The following is a 19,369-nucleotide window of genomic DNA, read 5'->3' as shown; positions in this document are numbered from 1 at the left end:
GGTGTGAGAGCTAAAGATGGCATTCAGATGGTGCCTTCAGGGACAGAGGAACTGCACCGTAAAGTCAGATCAAGTTCCTGTGCCTTGAAGGATGTTAGATGCTACCGGAGTCTGGGAAAGGCAGCTGTGCCCAGAGAATGAAGACAGAGCCCGGGAGAGCAATTCTGCAATACAGTAAACTTCCAGCAGGTGGCAACAGCTTCCTGCACATTCTCCCAAACCCGTTGTCAATACAATCGGAAAGTGAGCCTTCCAGGATTTAGGAGTGATGGACAATGTTTCTCTCTTGTCCGCCTTTCCCTCCGTGACAACCCCTCCCTAATTTACTCAATTCCCGGCTAGCAGCCACACCTAGACAGAAAGCAAGCAAGGACTCCAAATAGGCAGAGGTTAAGTGGACCCTTCCCCATCATGCAGAGCCAGACCCTCGAAAATCCCAACCCAGTCTCATCCAGCAATTGGCAGAAGGAGGCCTTAGCAATTTCCTCCAGCCAGCATCCCACTGGTTAATACCCGCAGCAGCCCACAGCGCGACGAAGAGCTGCCTGCAGCAACGAGGGGAAACGGCTTTCTGGCAAAACAAACGGCCGGACTATTAAGTATGAGATAATTGTTAGGGGAAATATGACCAGCTCTCGCATCTTTTAATATACCTAAGCGCTTTATCTGTATCGATCTGTTTCTGCTGAAGAGGAAATTCAGAGTTTATCTACCTGTCTGTGCAATCAAGTGTGTGGCTGGACCTATTGGCAAATTACAGGAGCCCCCCCGCCCCCAGGATCTTGCCTTTTAGGTTCTAATTTCCGTTCCCACGGCAAACAGGAATAATCAGGGAGGTTAATCAACACTTGGTCTCCCGGGGGGCGCTGTGCGTGTCCAATATCTGACACTGGCACGGCAAGCAGCCAATCAGAATCCCCAACCCTTTAGGGAGAATGTTCCATATGGGAGACCTGATAGGGCACGTGGTTTAGGAGTCAGGGAGAGTGGACAGGAATGCCTCGGGGCCATAAGCAGACATTAAAGTTAGAAGGACAAGGTGACCCAGCAGCTCTAAAAGTGACGCAGTGGCCATTTCTGATGGGGGCCAGGGCAGGACACGCGCTCTCGGGAAACATGTTATAAACTGACTTACTCATAGAACGTCGTCCACCCGGTTTCGTCGCTCTTGGTGGCCAGGAGGCCTGTGTTCCCGTCATAGGTCATGAGGCCCAGCTCCAGGTTCTGTGTGGACACGACTTTGAGACCCCCACCGGTGCCCACCGTGAGGGTGACGATCTGGTTGTCGGGCATGAGCAGGTGGCGGGCCATGCCATTGCTGTCCCGACGGACCTTCAGGGAATTCCCACTGTTGTCAATCAGCTCCGTGACATCGTTGTCCGCACTGTACGTGAAGTTGTACAGGTACTCCCCCGTGACCAGGCTCACAGTGTACTGGTGGATGCCGTCGGCATTGAAGACGTACAGCTCCTGCTCCCCGGGGGACGCGGCCTCGTACTGGTTGAAGGCATTAAGGACGGGCTTGTTCTTGCTGACCGCCCTGATCCGAATGTTTCCAAGGTCCGCGATATAGATGGTGCCATCGGGAGCTACGGCTAAGGAGGACGGGGCGTTCAAGATGGCATCCGTCGCGTAGGCGTCATCCCCTGAGTAGCAGTTGCAATTGACGTCATTTTTGCAGTCACAGTCCGAGGCCGCGCCGGCTAAAAGGCAGATCTCCCCGTTGGTTGTTACCTGGCGTAGACGGTTAATCTTCTTCTCGTCCGTCTCGGTGATGTAGAGGACGCCGGTGTGAGAGATGGCGATGGCACTGGCCGACTCCAGAGCAGAGTGGATGGCCAGTTTGCTGAGCGAGTAGTCGATGCCCGGGACCTGGCAGTGCATGGGCCGCCCTGCGATGATGCTGACCTGGTGGTTCTCGGTGATGCGGAGGATGACGTTGTTTTCCAGGACATACAGGGAGTTGTCCATGGGGTTGACCGCCAGGTCTGTTGGCCACTCCAGGCGAACCTGGGGGTGACACAGCATCTGATTAAAGAACAACTTCTAACACGCCCAACGCTGAACCGTGTGGGACACTTACATTGGTTTCATGCCGCGGGCGAAGAAGGACTCTTTCACTGACACACTGTGTGGAGACATGCCTGTCATAAACCACTTGCCCACCTGCCCATACTGACCACGCACGATGGAGAAGAAGAGACTATGTAACAACCATCTCCTGTATCATCAGCTGTGGCTACAGTAGGTCACCAGCTCTCCCATGATGCTCTTCTCAGCCCCAGGTGAGTGGACTAGGGTCAGAGTTGTCAAATATAGCAGTACAGGCAGTTCACTGCATAAGGGGCTAATGTGCCATATTCTGCTCCCCAAGGCACGGGCCCGAGGCAGCTCTGTTCATTTTAAGAAGACCCTTTTTATCTAATCCACAAAAAGAAGCCATACACTTTGGAATGTGGCCCCGACTCAAGGGCAGGGCTTGCCCAGGTTGGCCAGCAAATTACAACCTGAGTGTTTGCTTGCAAAAATGAACTGGACAGAACATACTCCTTCTCTGCAGAATTTGACATGAAACTCTCAGGTGAGAGCTGTCAGTTTGTTGCAGAATTTCAGCTGAACTTAACGAGGTTGACTGAGGGTTGAAAGGGCCCTGACAGGAAGGGCAGATATATAGGCCGGGTTGTTTAGAATCTGTAGAGTCCAGTTTCTTATGCTGTACATTTGAGCGAGCCTGTGCGTGCTCTGCCACTGTAGGAGCCCAGACTAAAGGGATCTCACTTGGGGGAACATTGCAGAGGGCTCTGCTCTGGTTATTACCGCACAAAATAAAGGTTTATATAGTGCGGATGCAATCATTTCAGATTAACAGGGAAGTTCCGATCGACACATAACTGCGTATGGTACCTTCTCAAACGTACAATAATGATAGAGAAGGGAGGTAATTACGCAGTGGCTCCTACCCTGTAATCGGCCACGGCTGGAGAATGCCACCTGCTCCACTTTTCTGAGCAGAATTCTCTCTCTCTCTCACTCCTACCTGACATTTCCCAGTCCATCTTGCTGTCTAGTTCATCTCAAGCCTTTTGCAAACCCACCTGTGGTCTCCATCTCTAGCTCCCCCTTCCTACTCCACTCCAACAGGTTGCTGGTGAGAATATCAGGGCAAGAACCAGGTGTGGCTTAGTGATGAGAAATGAGACACACACACACACACACACAGACAGAGAGGGTCCTACCTGGGCCACGTCCATGCTGGAGTCACAGCTCAGTGGCCGGACGGCAGTGAGGTCATTGGAGCCCAGCAGGGTGGAGATAATTCCGTTCTGGTCCACCTTCCGGATCATGGTGGCATCGACAAAGTACATGAGGCCATTCTTGTCTACAGCAATACCTGAGCAAGACAAACAACATCTGAGCTGAACAAGAAGGTGTCTTTTGACAAGAAGCAGGGCTTGTGGGGTGGCCTCACTGAGTGGATTATCACCCTCAGAGCAGGCTTCTAAGGGGACGCCCTTTCTCACCGCACTGTGCTGAGATCTGCATAATCCCTGGGTGCTGGCTGTAAAACCACCCAACTGAAGTGCAAACCTTGGGCTGCAAATGAATGAATGGGGAAAGAGCTTTGCATCTGCTATTTAAAAAAAAAGATTTTATTTATTTATTTTTAGAGAGATGGGGAGGGAGGGAGGAAGAGAAGAAGAGAAACACTGATGTGTGAGAGATACATTGATTGGTTGCCTCTCACATGCCCCCAAATGGGTACTTGGCTTGCAAGCCAGGCATGGGCCCTGATCAGGAATTGAACCAGTGACCTTTGGGTTTGCAGGCTGGTGCTCAGTCCACTGAGCCACACCAGTCAGGGCTGCATCTGCTCTTTTTAGGGAAGAAGTTATTTCCCAAGTTCATTGCTTGCAAAATTGTGGGTGATAATTACTCGACTACCCATCACAACTGATTGCAACAATGAGGTTGAGAAAATAATGATTCTTGCAGGCACACACCTCAGAATTCGTCCTCCAGGAAGCATTCCCAATTAAGCCTTCACTCCACTTAGCACATCAGTGCCCTGGGGGAACGCAGGTCCTAGCACTCTCCTGGTAGGGTGCAGACAGAAGCTCCTACTTTTCCATCTCATTCCAGTGCCCAAGCCCGACTCCTTACTGGCTGCTTTCATGGGAACTAAAAATTCTCAGAAGAATTGGACCTTCAGATGACTGGTCCTTTACCTTGACTATCTCTAGGCCTTTTCAAATAGAGATCCATTGGTTCCAAGAGCCCCTCCCACCAATCGCAGGCCCTTGGAAATGATACCCATTTTTATTGAGCATTTACTTAATGTTGGGCACTGTGCTTCAGACTTCGTGTGCACTGTCACCTAACATGAACACCTGGGAGAGGCCGGAGGCCGCCCACCGGCTCTGTTCTGTCTCCAGCCCACACAGCTGACTCGGTGGCTCCCGGAGCCAACATTCCCTTCTGACCCTGTGACTGGCTGCGGCCAGCAATCTCCAGGAGCCATCCATCCCACTTTCTGGGTATAGCATAGGTGGGTGGTGAAAGCTGAATTCAAACAAATAAATACGTTTTTTAAGGAAACGCCGCATGCCAAAGCAATCTCTTAGCGTTGAATCATTCTAGGGAAAGCCGTGTTTACAAGTGCCCGGGCTCAGCTGGGTTCTAGTGGGAAGGAGAAAGCCCAGCTCAGCTCTCCCTGGGGCGGGGCTTCCTCCCTCGGCAGGCTTTACCTCGGGGGCTCATGAGTGTGGCATCTACGGCCTTCCCTCCGTCCCCGCAGCGGGCTTCATCGAAGGGCAGGCACTGCTCCCCAGTCCCTGCCATGACTTCCGAGTTCCCCGCCAGGTCCTTGGCTCCGCTCAGAGACTTGACTCGGTAGATTCGCCGGCTGTTGGTGTCCGACACATACAGAGAGCCAGACACGGGGTCCACTGCCAAGTAGTACTTGTGAGCTGGGTTGTTGCTTTAGTAGGGGAAGCACAAAGAGAAATGGGAAGGGAGTTAAGCAGTAGGCCCACTGCATCAAAGAGATGACAAAAATCCTAGTAAGATGCTAACACCATCTCTAATGCCTTTCCACTTTAGTGAACTGGAAAGAACCTACCAGAATAACCCAGTGTTGTCACCTATCATGGTTTTTTAGCTGCTTCTAATTGGACTTAAACTCTTTACGCTATCAGAGAAGTCACTGCCAACATACCATTCACATAGCCCGTGTGAAAGACCCCACTCTGGTCTTGCCTCTGTGTTTGGTGTTTTGTGTGCCAGCCTCCTTTGTTTCCCTGGTGGGTTCCATGTGCTCCAGGAGGTGGAGGGGAACAGCCACGGGACGATGTTCTCTTCTTAATCCATCTCCTCAGTGCATTCAGGCTGCTGGATCACTAACCCTGGGCCCCGGACATTTCTCGACTTTGCCATGGGAGGCTCCCCAGGGTCATCCCCAGTCCTCAGCCTCAGCTCCTGCCCACGGTTCCTCGCTGTAGATATGAGTGAAGCGGGCATTTCATGTGAAGAAATGCCATGTCTTGCAGAATCTGAATTACTGGCCTTGGAGATACAGTTTTTAAATCTTGGGTAATAGTGAAGTCACAGGCGTGGACCAAGATGGTCCAGGGCCCTACGCCACAGCAGGAGATAAACACCTTAGGGTGTGAAATGGACTGGGAAGACGTCTTTAAGCCTCGGAGACCTAGACCTCTTTCTCAGCTGTGGGTCTAGGTGGCCTGTGTGTTGCTGACTAGGACAGAGTTAAGATTTGCACAGAAAACTCTCAACTTAACTCTGACCCAGCTGGAGACTGTAGGTTAATCTTTTGGCTCTCTTGGGTCCTAGATTCCTTGTGATGAAGAAATCAGATCAGACCATTTACTCACGTCCCTCTTGGTTCACACTCTACAGCTTCTTCCCTTTACATTGTCTGTCCCTGGTTTGGAGGTTGAGACCAGAGTGGGAGCTCATGCCCTTCCCATACTGGTTATTAAAATCACTGCCTCTAGGATGCAAGCAATGAGTGTTTCTCTGCCCTAATGTGGTAGGTAGTTTTGGTGCCTTATGCCTAAAATGAACACAGGCTTTTTTAAAAGTTATTTTTCAGTTGTAGTTTGGGATTATGGGAAGAGAGGAGCTGGGAGAGGTGAAGGGTAGGTGAGGGCGATGAGGTTGTTGGATGCATTTGTCCCGTAGACATTAGCTGGTAAATTACTAATTAAAACAGCACCATTTAAGATCTTCCTGATTTAAGGAAGAAAGGAGCTAGGAAGCTATTTTTAGGAACGATTTGTGAATCGAGACCATCTTTAATTCCAGCTTCTCCTCAGGTTGCTATTAAGACACATAATGGAACTAGAAGTCAAGGTCTTTCTAAAATTCCAGCCTCGATAGCTAGTTTGAAAGAGGCTACCTGGACTCCTTTCCTTTCCTTTCCTTTCTTTCTGCTTCTTATTCTGGCTACTAAGCCTTTAGCGAATACCCATATACGCAAAACAAATTAGGGCAGAAAGGGAAAAAGTCATGCCAGTTTTAATTAGGCGCTGTGCTTTGTTACTGAATGAACAGTAGCTGGCCTGATCCGCAGAAGAATCAGGGCACTGCACATCTGTGCCTACCTATGAGCAGGATAATTAATTCTGGACTTTCTAGGGAGCCTGAGCCAAGAGGGCTTTTCAGAATCTCTGGCAGAGAGCAGACAGTTGAGGGTGTGGGGTGAGTTCTTGCTGGGGTCCCCTTCTTCCTCATGGCCTCCTTCTCATTCCAATCAAGGTTCTTGCAGAGAAGCTCAGAGAGCTGGACAGCCATGCCTCGACCTCTGTGGCTACAGCAAAGGGCAAATGGGGTGAGTTTGAAGGGGGGTGTCCCTCCAGTGCATTGCTGCTGCTTTTTTTTATTTGACCCAGCTGGGGTGCCCATAACCAGCCAATTTGGGGGTGCCTGAGAAGAAAGAGGCAAAGGACCCCTCCGATGCATGACCTTCCCACCATCTCAGATGATCTTGTACAGTTTGATCCCACCCTTTGTCCAATTTTGACCTAACATGCTGAAGCCCCTCCCATGTTTCATTCAAGGTGCGAGGAGAGAGGCATTCCCTTGAGGATTAAAATATATTGCTTGTTTTTTTTCTCTTCTTCCAAGTTAAAGTAAGGCCATTTTTCCTCCAGAAAGCTCATGTTACATCCATTTCAGTGCGCCCAGGGGCAACCTGGAGTCTCCTAACTTTGTAAGGGACAGCTCCCCAGGGCCAGAGGCACAGATGTATGTGTTGTACGCTGTATGTGTGAATGGTGCCAGTGTGGTTTTAAATGATAACCTTGGAGCAACTGAATGACAGAGGCTATTTAGACAAAAAGTATCTGGTTTACACCCTTCATACTAAAGAGTGACTGAACTCCCTGAAAATCCCCAATGCATTCGACTGTTGGATTCATTCTGACCAGCAGATTGGCAATTAACTTTTTTTTTTTTAAACTGACCATATATCCAGGGGAAAAATTATTAATGAGTTGAAAATGAGTTTTTGACCCGTTTCCAGTTCATTAAAGCTTTTGTGAACCCAGTCCAGAATTTACAAAAGCCAGAAGTTTGCCTCAACTGTTAGCCCAATTATGGACCATACTGAACAGTTGGGATGAAAGTTCGCTGAGGGTTCATTATCTTGCTTTTGCATCTCCCGGAAATTCTAATTACTGTCAGCTTATTTGGTTGCTTTTTGACTGCATTTCATAATTGCTAAAGCTTATCATATCCACAACACACAATCAGCACATAAAAAGTTACTATATTTGCTACATAAAAATACACAACATCACACGAGAAGCACAAAACAAAGAGCAAACATAAGGAAGCAAACGAACCATGTCAAATCATACGGGAAAGAGTTTCGTCTTACCTATGTTTAAACTCTTTATTTCTTTATAGAAAGAAAACAGAAGGAAAAAGAACAAACAGTTAGCTGAAGAACTGATGGTGAAGCAAACATCGCATTTTTGTTTGTTGTAGGAAGGGGCCCCCTCTTCCCCCTTTTAGCTGACAGCGCCTGGCTCCATTTCCTGGGAAGCACCCCCGATGTGGGATGCCTCCTGGTCACGGGGAAATATAGACAAGAATGCTTGAATTCTTGAACTAGCAATGCAGCTATCACACAGGTGGCAACAGGTGCAACAGGTCCCTTGGCTAAGGAAGGGATGGCAGGGAGGTTACCTGTTGAATGCCAACACTTACTGGTGGTGATGGCTGCTGGGAGCATGGAGTAGAAAGATTCTGAAGCCAAATTTAAGTGCAGCTGTAAAGGGTGCTGTGACTCATCTGTAACATCTGCCCTGGGTTTGAGGGGGGATCCTGGTGCCACCTGTGCTACCTGCTTGCCATTGGTGCAGTCAGTAACACCCAGGAGAGGGCCCCTGCCCACACCCAGGTGTAGTGTGGCAAACATTCTGTTAAGCCTCGAGAATCTCAACCATTTCCTATGCCTGCTCCACGCCGCCTTCCCTCTCTCCCCATCCACTGCGTGTGTAGGACCCCAAGCATTCATTCTTTTAAAGTGAAAGACATAGCTAATGACATCCTATTGTCATCGGAGCCGAAGACTGCTCCTTTTGGAAAAGATTAGTAAAAGTTTTGCTCTTTTTTGCCCTTAAGAACAAAAATACATGGCCGTTTGGACAGGACAGTGCCTGCAAGTGAGCCACATTAGGGAGAAAAGAAGAGATAAGCGAGGCCCTGGAGCAAAGACAGCTGCTCCCCATTCCCGAGGCTTCTGGGCCAAGGTGGAGCGAGCCCTGACCCCTCTTCTGCATCTGGCTGAGGGAGGAGACTTCAGGGAAAGAACAAAGCAGGTTTAAAGCCCTCATTCCTGCTTAGGTGCAGCTTAGGCCCCTGCTGGGGGCCATCATTAGTGGTGGGTTTGCACAGGGATTACATTTTTATATTTTATTCCAACGTGTTAGTTTTTGCAAAAAAAAAAAAAAAGTTAATTAAATGATGCTGATAACTCCTGAGCTCTGACTGACATGGTGCAATTTAAGATTCATTCTGCAAAGCCTGGTGTGTCAGGGCGGCAGCTGGGGATTCGCGGGCCTATTTTATGTTGCTTAATGAAAGTGAAATGTTATCTGCTACCAGTGGTAGTCATATTTGGCTCTTAATTATTGCAATATCTATCCCACTTCTTTTTAAAGTCAAGATTTTGTAAAAAGACTGGATGGAATTTGGGTCTGCAGACCTGACCTACTTCTTGCCTAAGAACATCTGCTTTAAGTTGATTAATATAATATCTACATTGGGAGAAGAAGGGCAGGGGTGGGTGGCCAAAGCCTTGAGACTGCAGAGTCAGAGTGAGCACAGGCACAAGAGCTTTGGAGAAAGGCTGAGGTCACTGCTATTGCAGCCCTGGGCCGTTAGTAGGGCAGGTGCTTAGCAGGCAACAAACCAGAATAACAGCATCATTGAGTCAGCCTTTGTAGATAAGCCCAGGTGCCCTACTTATGAGGGACAGGCCTCTGTCGTGTCTCCATGGCCTCACTAACCCCAACCCTGTAGGCATACGCGTGAGGACAGAGTGGTGTCTTAGATTCAAGATTGAGATGGATCAGCTCTTCACGCTGCAGAGTCTCAATAACTCCTCTGAGAGGCCTCCCGGGTCCCTCCAAGCACGACCAGCTCGCCTTGCAGAGCACTCGTCAGGCTGTCTTGTGATTTGTGTGTGTGTGCTTGTCTTTGTTGTGCATGCAAGTAAGTAAACATGGACGTGACTTGACTTCCACATGGCTGATTTTAGTAGAGGGCCCTGGAGAGAGTCAGACTGGGAAAATGGGTCCTTGAGGGATGGAGGGCAGGAATGAGGCTGAGCGGACTTCGCCCTGGACCGGCTCCAATCCTTCCTGTTCTACTCGGAATCACAAAGCAGCAACCGGCTCCTCCTTTCTATTCCAACTCCTTTTGTGCTATAGAAAAGGGTGGAATTGGAATGGCCCCATTTTTGTGTGTGTATTTGCTTTAGTTTTACCTACACAAAAATGAGTTGGGATACACTTAAGTTTAGCTTTGGGGGCATGGGCTTATGTGACTCCTACGTACGTCTTCTTGTTACGTTATTGCTGGATATTCTGGCTAGCAATGACTTTAAGGAAGGGTCCTGCCCTGTTGTGCTGATTTGCCCTGCATTATTACAGGAAGTGCAATACTCTATGTAGAAGCCCTATGTCACTATTACTAGAACATCAGTGACAAACTGGTTAACGAGAGTCAGCTCAAAACGTATGTAGATTATTCATTGCACAAGAAAACCTGAAATGCCCAGAAATACTATGAAAGAAGCTTGATGAAGTTTTCCCAAGATTTACAATTCTAACAATTTTCACAGCATCACCAATAATCAATTGTGAATATAAAAGATAATTTTCAAATTCCTCAATAATCTGACATAAATTTTGACCAGCTATCCTGAAGGAAAGGCTGAATCTCTATTCTTTTTATAGGATAATGGCATTACAAAATCATCGTCATATTAAGAGATGGTCAAAGAGGCTGCAACCAAAAAGTGTAGGAAAACAAGTATCAAGGAAGAGTAATGTAGTTAACTAATAAAAAAAATGTAGGTTATTTGTCTGGATTTTGTGACATCAGTAATTGTCACCTTTTCAAAATTTGCAGTTGTTTGGGTTTCTTTTCTCATCCTAAGTAATTTCAGTTTCATTCTGAAATTGCGACGGATTCAGGCCCCTCTCAACCTAGATCTGTCTTTGGTAAGAGAGCTTTGAAAACAGTGCCAAGAACTGTCGACAATCTTACAGGGCTATTGTTATTCTGGGTGCTGTGTTATATTTGGTTATATTCCTGACCTCCATGTCTATACCCTGGCTATTTAGGGAAAGTGGTTGCTCTCTAACTAGAACCACAGTGCTCCTTAACATTCTCTGTTGGCACCCGGCGGGCAGGGCTGAAACTCAGGCAAAGCTTATCTTGGCCTGGTGAAGCGTACTTCCAATTTCTGCTGCCCTTGCCCTCCTTCTGAGGCTCCTGCTTTCTTAGGTCTCATGCTCTCCAGCTCTAGCACATCCTGGCTGGACAGCTCCCTCCCTTGAAGAGCTTCCCTGAAGCACAGATGGCATGGACCCGCCCCAACAGCCCCATCAGAAACTCAGTGTGGGGAAGTGTTTCCGTTGGACAAAAAAAAAAGAAATATTATAACTTTATATTTGGAAAAGGAACAGTTAGTATTTCAAACATTATGTAGAGTGTGAGATTCTTATGTTTACTAAAGGGGCCATATTAAGAAAAGGCAGAGAGACACTGTCCCATCCCTTACCAGATACTGCCTTGTATTGGGGTCCAGTTCCTAAGAGAGTCTCAAACTGGGGAGGAAGGAAACGCTTTTCTATGCTAGAAATTCACACTAAGTTGTTGGTGACTGACATGTTTATTCTGCTCCATGGGGCTCATGTTTTCCAAGGATCCCTTGGGGAGGGTGACAGTTATAGGAGGGAAATGGACTATGAAAAGTGATGTCAGGCTTTTGGGGGGAAATGAGTGTTGAAAAGGTCTTGAATGCTGGTGGCATTGGATCATACAGGCGACAACCTTTTTCCTAAGAAGAAGGCTTTTTCTAGGATTAGAAGTTTTTCAAGTGAGTAGAACTCGGCACGGCACCTGCATGCTTTGGGTGGGCCAAGGGAGGGAGAAGAACAGAGGGAGGATGATGGGCACGTCCGAATGAAATTCTGCTCAGAGGCTCAGCTCTGGGGTGGGAAAGCGAGATGGAGATGAGCACCCACTCCCGAAATGGGAGCATTCAACTGCCAACTCACAATGGAGAAAAGACATAAGCAAGACAGGCCTCTCCCTCCCTCCTCCCTCCTGTGGCTGGTTACTGTTTTGAAGAGCAGGGATTGACAGCCCTTTGTTTTCAGGTATGTAGTGGGAGGAAAAGAAGAATCAAACCGGTGTTCTTGTAAAAGCTTAACTTCTAATAGTCTCTGGATACCTGGCTGATGAAAGCAAGAACAAGTCCAAAGGCAGTTAAAAAGGAAAAAAAGAACAGCCCCCACCCCATGCTGTGGAGGGAAATTGGTAGTTCCACGCCCTCCAGCTGGGTCAAGGCCACCACGTGGGTGTGGCATGGCTCTCTCTGAGTGGGCCCTTCCCTGCTACTGTTGATATTGTGGCCTCTCCAACTCGAGAGACGTGGAACCAAGCGCAAATTCCAACATGAAGGAGGACACGAGTCCACATCTCCTTTAGCTCAAGCGACGTGTCTTGAGCTGCGGCTGTGGATTGGACCCTATGTAGAGACTTACACAGAAACTACTAAAAAATAAGGCAGTGATGACTGACAGCTTCTGTGGAAAAGTAGAGTGAAGTGACCCAGACGCGGGTTGCTTTTGCTAAGGAGATCAGGCTTCTAAGAAGAAGGGGCCTTCCAACTGAGCCTTAGAGATGATCATGAAGAGGCAGGTTAGGCAGAGAAGGTATTCTAAGTAGACTCAGCAGCAGGTGGCAATGCAGCTGGCAAGTGCTGACTCCACCCTGGGCAGGAAGAGCTGTGACAAAGGCGATGTAGAGGGTTCCGGTGCTGGATTAAAGGATGTTACACTCATGGAAAAGTACAATGCTGCCTTCACCCCCTTCCTGCCTCCTCCCATGCCTCTCCACTGCCCGCAGGATGCCTGAGAAGAAGATGACCCTTCTGGGCTAGAAAAGGAAATGAACATCTTTGGGAGGGGACCTACTTGCGGGGGAGGTTCTAGGAAAAGGGGTTTGTCTGACACTTTGGCAGCTTGAGGATCATCCAGCCTCTTCCAGTTTGCTTCCTTCTCCCTCTTGTTCATTTTTTGGTTATTTCACCCTCTCCCCTCACATGACCTCCCCTTTTGTCTTTCTGGGACGGTTGTTGTTTGTTCTTCTAGAATGCAGCTTAAACTGCCTTTACTTGCCCGACTGCCCATCTCACCTTCGAATGGATGCTCTTTGACCCTGGGTTCCATCCCCATCTGGACCTCAGAGCCCAGCACAGCTGTGGCTCACTGTCACCCTCAGTAAATGTCCACTGGGTCCCTGAGGTTGCAACCTTCTTGGGGTGGGGCTGCGGTTTTCTCCTTTCTTCTTACCTCTCCCAGGGCCTGGCACAACCTCAGCTCCCAAGAATACTCAGCAGCTCTTGCTGAGGGTCAGATCACTGATCTCTCTCCCAGAAGGGGCCTCATCGAAGTCCCGCACCTGGAAGCTGAGGCTGCTCCAGAAGGGACCACCACTTACTCGGTCGCTCAGGTCAAAATCCTAGGCAACATCACCGTTGCTGCTTCTTCTCTCTCTCAATCTCTCTCTCTCTCTCTCTCTCCCCTTTCTGTCCCCCACTCCTTAACCCAATCAATCAACAATTCCTACCAGTTTATCTCAGAAATAAACTTCCCCATGTCCATGGCTGCCACACTAGTCCACATCACCATCGCCCAACTCCTGGACACCTGCTACAGCCTCCAGTCTTGCACCCTGACAGTCCATTCTGCACACAGTAGCTAGAATCATCTTTAAAAAGTGCAAATCAGATCACGTGAACTCCACCCCACTTTGTACCTCACCCCCCAGTTGCTGCCTTTTGCCACGAGAACACAATTCACACTTGCCAGCATGACCAGTAAGACCGCACCTACCAGTCTTACCTCTCTGCCCTTCCCCAAGACCGGCTCTCCTGAGCTCACCACCCTCTGCCATATTGGACTCCTATCAACCCCTTAAATAAACCAGGTTAGCGGCTGACATCAGGGCTCTTGCACAACTTCTCTCTGCCTGGAACAGTTTTCCCCAGATCTTCACATGGGCAACCCCATCACTCAGGTCCCATCTCAAATGTCCCCTAGTACGAGAGGTTTTTCTGACCACTTCACCTTATGTAGCCTCCTCATCCCACCTCCGGCCCCACATAATCCATCTCTCTTACCCTGTTAGATTTTCCTTAAAGTATGGAATGCTACTTGAAATTATTTTTTACTTGTCCACATGATTTGAGGTTCCTTAAGAGACCACACACACAACAACTAAGACTTTGTTCGCACTGGCCCCTCCCCAAGCCAGACAGTCCCTCGTATTTGTTGATTAAATTTTCTCCCTTATTTATCGACTTCATCTTCCTCTCTCTCCTTACAGATCCCTCTCTAGGCTTGATGGCCTGGAATCAACTTTCCTGGGAAGAGAGTTTCCCAGGAATTCTGTCCAGCACAGAGGACGCTGAACTTCAGACTTAGTAGCAAGTGACGACTCTCCCAATTGTGGGCAGAAGTTACCCAGCACAGGCTATTCTCAGTAACTCTAAGGCACATCCTAGCGACAGTGTGAAGAGCCAGGGAATTTACAGAGAGTTAGCACGTACAGGTCCTCAATATAAATGTGTGAATTAGTAAATAAGTATTAGTGGGTTTCAAACTTTGATATGCTTCAGAATCTACTACAGAGCTTATCAAAGACAAAAGAGGCCTGGCCTTTCTGTAGATGTCGTGAATCAGTACCCCTGGGGGTGGGTTCCGGGAACCTGTATTTTTAAAGAAGTACCACTTGAGAAGCCACAGACACAGACCAGCAGCTTCAGGCAGTAGATCTTCCACTGTTTGGCCTGTATTAGATTCATGGCTGGAGGCTTTATAAGACACAGGTACCCAGGGCCCACCCCGAGCACCACGACTGAAATTGCTCACCCTTGTCTGTGGGTCAGTGCTGGACCCCTGTATCAAATACGTGTGTGATGTTTCATAGATACACAAAGCATCTCCCCAAATCCTAACTCGATTCTGCTCCCGGGTTTCCAACCTCAGCCCACCACAGGTAATCTAGATTCTCTGGAGACCCCCAAATAGGGCCACCATTTACCCGGGGAAGCCATGTAGCGGTGGGAGCCATATCACCACAGAAGGTCTTCCTTGCGGCTGCTTACCGTAACTCCAAGATGCTGGTCACGTTTCGAGAGGGATAGATGCGCCGGATGTAATTGAAGTCACCCACGAAGAGGCTCCCGTCAATTCCAACAGCCAGCGCCACGGGGGCCAGCAGCTTGTTGCCTTCGGCGAGGCCGTTGCAGCTGGGGCAGGAGATGCTGCGGCGGCGGCCGTTGCCCATGATGCTGGTGATGATGGCGGGCTGCTGAGTCAGGAACTGGTTCTCCCCGGTGCCCTTGTGCAGGATGCCTGCGGGGCAGCAAATGCGGGTGGTTACCGCAGTGCTCTAGGGGGACACTTCTCTTTAAAATATTTTTTATTGTTCATTCATTTTTAGAGAGGGAGAGAAGCATCGATTTGTTGTTCCACCCTTTAATGCATTCATTGGTTGATTGTTATATGAGCCCTGACTGGGGATTGAACCCATGACCTTGGTGTATTGGGACAATGTTCTAACCAACTGTGCTACCCCGCCAGGGTGGGAGACACTTGGGGTGAAGGGAAGCGACATGGAGAAGAGAAACCACAGGAAACTTTGATGTTGGGGAGCTCCCTGATTCCCTCCCAATGCTGAGAGAGCTGTAATGGGGTGCACAAACCCCGCGGCTGGGTATTGGGTAGGATAACATTTGTAGAGACAATTGAAGAAGGATCGTGAGGTACGCCAAGGTGGACAGTCTGGGAGAACCAGCCCAACATTCTTTGACATTTAAAAAGATAAGGTGGGAAAACCTATGAGTATTGGGGTGTTTGATGAAAAATGGCTGTGAGAAGGGGAGAGGCTACCGATGAAATGTCAAGATTCCGTTGACCGGAGAAGGGTTCCAGAGGAGACACTAGGCTGTCTCTGAGAGGGGACATGAGCTCACTTACCACTTTTAACATTGAGGATGTGATGTTTGTCCAGGGACCAGCCACCGAGGTTGGACGGGTCCAGCTCAAACCCCTGCAGGAGGGCTGTCCTTTTCTCCCACAGGATGAGACTGAGGCAGGTCTCGTATTCAAACCCGACAGACACTGAAAGGTAAGAGAGGGCGGGGCAGGGAGAGACCAGACAGGCGACCCGATTACTTCAGAGCGCTCCTCGGGACCTGGAAACACGCGCCTGCTGCAATAGCCATTCCATTCCCAAGTCTCCCTCAAGGAGGGGGGCTCATTGCTTTCCTCCTTGCGACCCCATGTGATATTAAATTCAAATTTCAAGCTGAACTCAACCTTGAAACTTTACATAGTAGCACTCTGTGGGGATGGAGAGACCCTTCCAAAGAACAGCTACCTTTCAAAGGTGACCTCAGTGGCGTGGAGGGAGGACAAGAATAATTTCAGAACCAAGGCCACGCTCCTTCCTAGATGGGCAGGACGCTGTTCTCGCAGCCTGCTCTTCAACGTATGGCGTTTATTACAGTTTGTGTTGCCTATTTTCACTCACTAGGAGAAAGGCCTATGGCAGCTTAGTGGCTCATTTATTTATAAGGAGGCTCTGGAGTCAACAGTGTGTGTAAGTCAGGGGCACTTTGAATGTTCGCTCCAGATTCCAGAGAGTGCTGGGTGGTGCAGGCACAGGATGCAGCCTGCAATTCCAGGGCAAGTCAGCAGGGCGCAGAATCCAGAAACTGGAAAAATCTGGTACTGGCCCCAGGTCAAATGGGAGAGAAAAGCAGGAGATGAAGGACTTGGTCCCAAACCTGCTCCAGCTCCCACCTGCTCGTGGCTTCATTATCCCGGGGTAAAGCGGAGTGAGTGAAGCCTTACGCTCTCGGAGAGAGGAGGGAAGGACAGATGAGACAGGACATGGAGAGCCATCCATTTCTAATTGGAACGCTGCTTTAGAAATATGAGGCATTGTTATCCTCGCTGTTCCTACTACATTAAATTCTTAACTACGTGTGTCACATTTGGGGATTCTCCTGCAGCTTCTTTTAAGTCCTGAGATATGGAAGTGTCGCTCTGAATGGAAGATACATTTTATCTGTTTTAGAAAAACCATGTATTTCCTGGCTTGTCCTCTGAAAATGCCAAGAAACAATGACTGACCCAGTAGCAAAGAGCATTGCTAGTGCCTAGCTTGTGGCCTTGAAATATTATTTCTCATGAAAAGGAATCAGGGCTCCTTGAAGAAATGGCCAGAGCGGGAAATGAATGAGACCGGGCCAGGCCGCTTTATGATACCAGATATACAAAGGGAGGAATAAGTCTGCTGGGCGCATATTGAAAGAATCCGGGAGTCAGCTGGAAGGGGCTGCCACTGGCCAAAGATGGCACAATCTGACCTTCAGTAAAGATAAAAACTTCAATGGGTTGAAACATATGAGAGACATTTCATTCTGGGAGTTCATAATGGTATTTTAAAATGCATGCATTTGCCAGCCTTAAAAGCTGTTAAAAAAATAACACCCCAACTTCTTATACTGAAAACTAGTAAATAAAGGGAAAGAAGCAATATCCTTTCTTTCTTATTTGAACTGACCTCATGTAACCACACCGTTAAAGAGAAAGTATCCCTCTATAAAAGCCCTAGCTAGTAAATAAAGAAGCAATGATAGAATTGAAATATTTTGCAATTCCTAATGACCTAGTGGATACAGGCAATCAGCGTGGGGTATAGGAGGGCACATATATGGTGATGGGAGATGATTTGACTTTGGGTGGCGGGCACACAGGGCAATGTACAGATCATGTATCATAGACATCGACACTCGAAACCTACGTGATCTTATTCATCAATGTCACTCTAACACATTTAATAATAATTTAAGAAGAAATCACAAGTGTTGGAGAAGAGGTGGAGAAGACGGAACCCTGGCACTGCTGCTGGGAATGTAGACTGGGGCAGCCATTATGGAAACCAGTCCCGTGTGTCCTTGAAAAACTAAAAACAGAACTACCGTATGACCCAGCAATTGCAGTTCTGGGGATCTACCCCAAGAAAACAAAAACACTAGCTGAAAAAGATATACGCACCCCCATATTTTTTGTAGCTTTATGAGAGTGAAGATGCGGAAACAACCTAAGTACACATCGAAGGAAGAACGAGTGCATAAAGAGGGTACGGTGCATACAACGGAATAGTATTCAGCCATAAACACATACAGTATTGTCATTTGCAGCCACATGGATGGACCTTCAGGGCATCATATGAATTAACATGTCAGGCAGAGAGAAATAAATACCGTATGATCTCACTTATATGCGGAATCTTAAAAAAGAAAACCACCCCAAGCTAATAGATATAGAGAACAGACTGGTGGCTGCCGGAGGTGGGGGACCGGGGTGGGCAAAATGGGGGAAAGAGAATCAAAAGGTATAAACCCCCAGTCACAAAACTGGTCAGGCCTGGCGTTGAACTGTACAGCATGGTGACTATAGTTACCGACACTGTATCGCCTACTTGAAAGTAGCTACGAGAGTAAATCTTAAAAGTGCGCGTCCCACACAAAAAGCTTTGTCAGTACAGTGTGTGGCGAAGGATATTTTGTCTACACTTACTGCGGTGACCATTTCACAATATATACGAATACCAAGTTCTCACGCCGTACGCTGAGACCAAGAGGACGGCGTATGTCAATCTCATGTCAATTTAAAAGGGTGTGAGGAGGTTAAAAAAAAAATCATAATCAAAACCAAACCTGAACCTGAGACAGAAAGCCTCAAGGTCCAGCTATCAATTTACAGGAGCTACAATGCGGAGGAGCATGCGGAACGGCCACTGGTGTTCAACTGGAAACAAACCAGAGGTTGTGAAATTCCATGGGCAAACAGCACAGTTTCTTCAACAGAGAAATCATAAAACATAGAAGAGAGAGCTAGAGATGGAAGGGAAAACCATAGATTAAAAAAATTTAAGAGAATTCAACCCATTGCCAAAGGTGGCTCTTATTGGGCTTCTGATTCAAACAAAGTAGTAATGTTTTATGATATTCATAAGACAATTGAATTATTGAACGAGGATGAACAATTTGATGACATTAAGAAATTATTGTTTTTTTCTGAAAACATTGGTATTGTTGCTATGCTTACATAATGTTCTTTAGAGCTACAGACCGCAATGGTGTGCAGGAGGGGGTGCACTGCCTGGGGCTTGCTTCAGAAAAGGCCGGGAGGCAGGGCAGTGACGAGGGTGTGGAATAGTAAACCAGATTCGTCATGAGGTGACAATGGTAGAAATTGGAGCAATGGGGTACATTATAATACTCAGTCTACTTTTTGATGCTGGCTATCATTGTGATAATGGCTAAAGCTTGATATAATCTTTTTTGAACAGCCACTGTTTGTATTCAATGAACTAGTTTCTCCAACAGCGCAGTCCTATCTTTATTACATTATTAACTCCACTTGCTGAGGAAGCGGACCTCTAGGGCCATACCCTGAGCATGTCTCACGGACTAGGTCCCTGGCTGGAGGCGCATCCCTTGCCCTCTCCCTCCTGTCCTGTCTGCATA

At 48.0% G+C, this 19,369-nt stretch overlaps 1 protein-coding gene across 8 annotated transcripts in view; it reads right to left on the bottom strand.

The window, feature by feature from the left end:
• The window catches only part of TENM2 (teneurin transmembrane protein 2), a 610,087-nt gene that overhangs the window by 40,391 nt on the left and 550,327 nt on the right, over positions 1-19,369 (bottom strand). For 6 of the 8 annotated variants that reach the window (XM_045185002.2, XM_045185000.2, XM_045185005.2 and 3 more), the window contains 6 exons: positions 15,804-15,947; positions 14,930-15,179; positions 7,898-7,918; positions 4,746-4,978; positions 3,237-3,391; positions 1,136-2,010 (listed from right to left, as the gene is read on the bottom strand). In XM_045185002.2, coding sequence (XP_045040937.2) covers positions 1,136-2,010; positions 3,237-3,391; positions 4,746-4,978; positions 7,898-7,918; positions 14,930-15,179; positions 15,804-15,947 — 1,678 coding nt within the window. The remainder of the gene's footprint in view (positions 1-1,135; positions 2,011-3,236; positions 3,392-4,745; positions 4,979-7,897; positions 7,919-14,929; positions 15,180-15,803; positions 15,948-19,369) is intronic. The other 2 variants (XM_045185001.2, XM_053926195.1) reach the window with 1 other exon arrangement.

This window comes from Desmodus rotundus, chromosome 6, assembly GCF_022682495.2.
Source record: "Desmodus rotundus isolate HL8 chromosome 6, HLdesRot8A.1, whole genome shotgun sequence".
Classification (NCBI taxonomy): Eukaryota; Metazoa; Chordata; class Mammalia; order Chiroptera; family Phyllostomidae; genus Desmodus; species Desmodus rotundus.
Note: the sequence above shows the minus strand (reverse complement) of the source record. Positions and strands in the feature narration are given on the sequence as shown.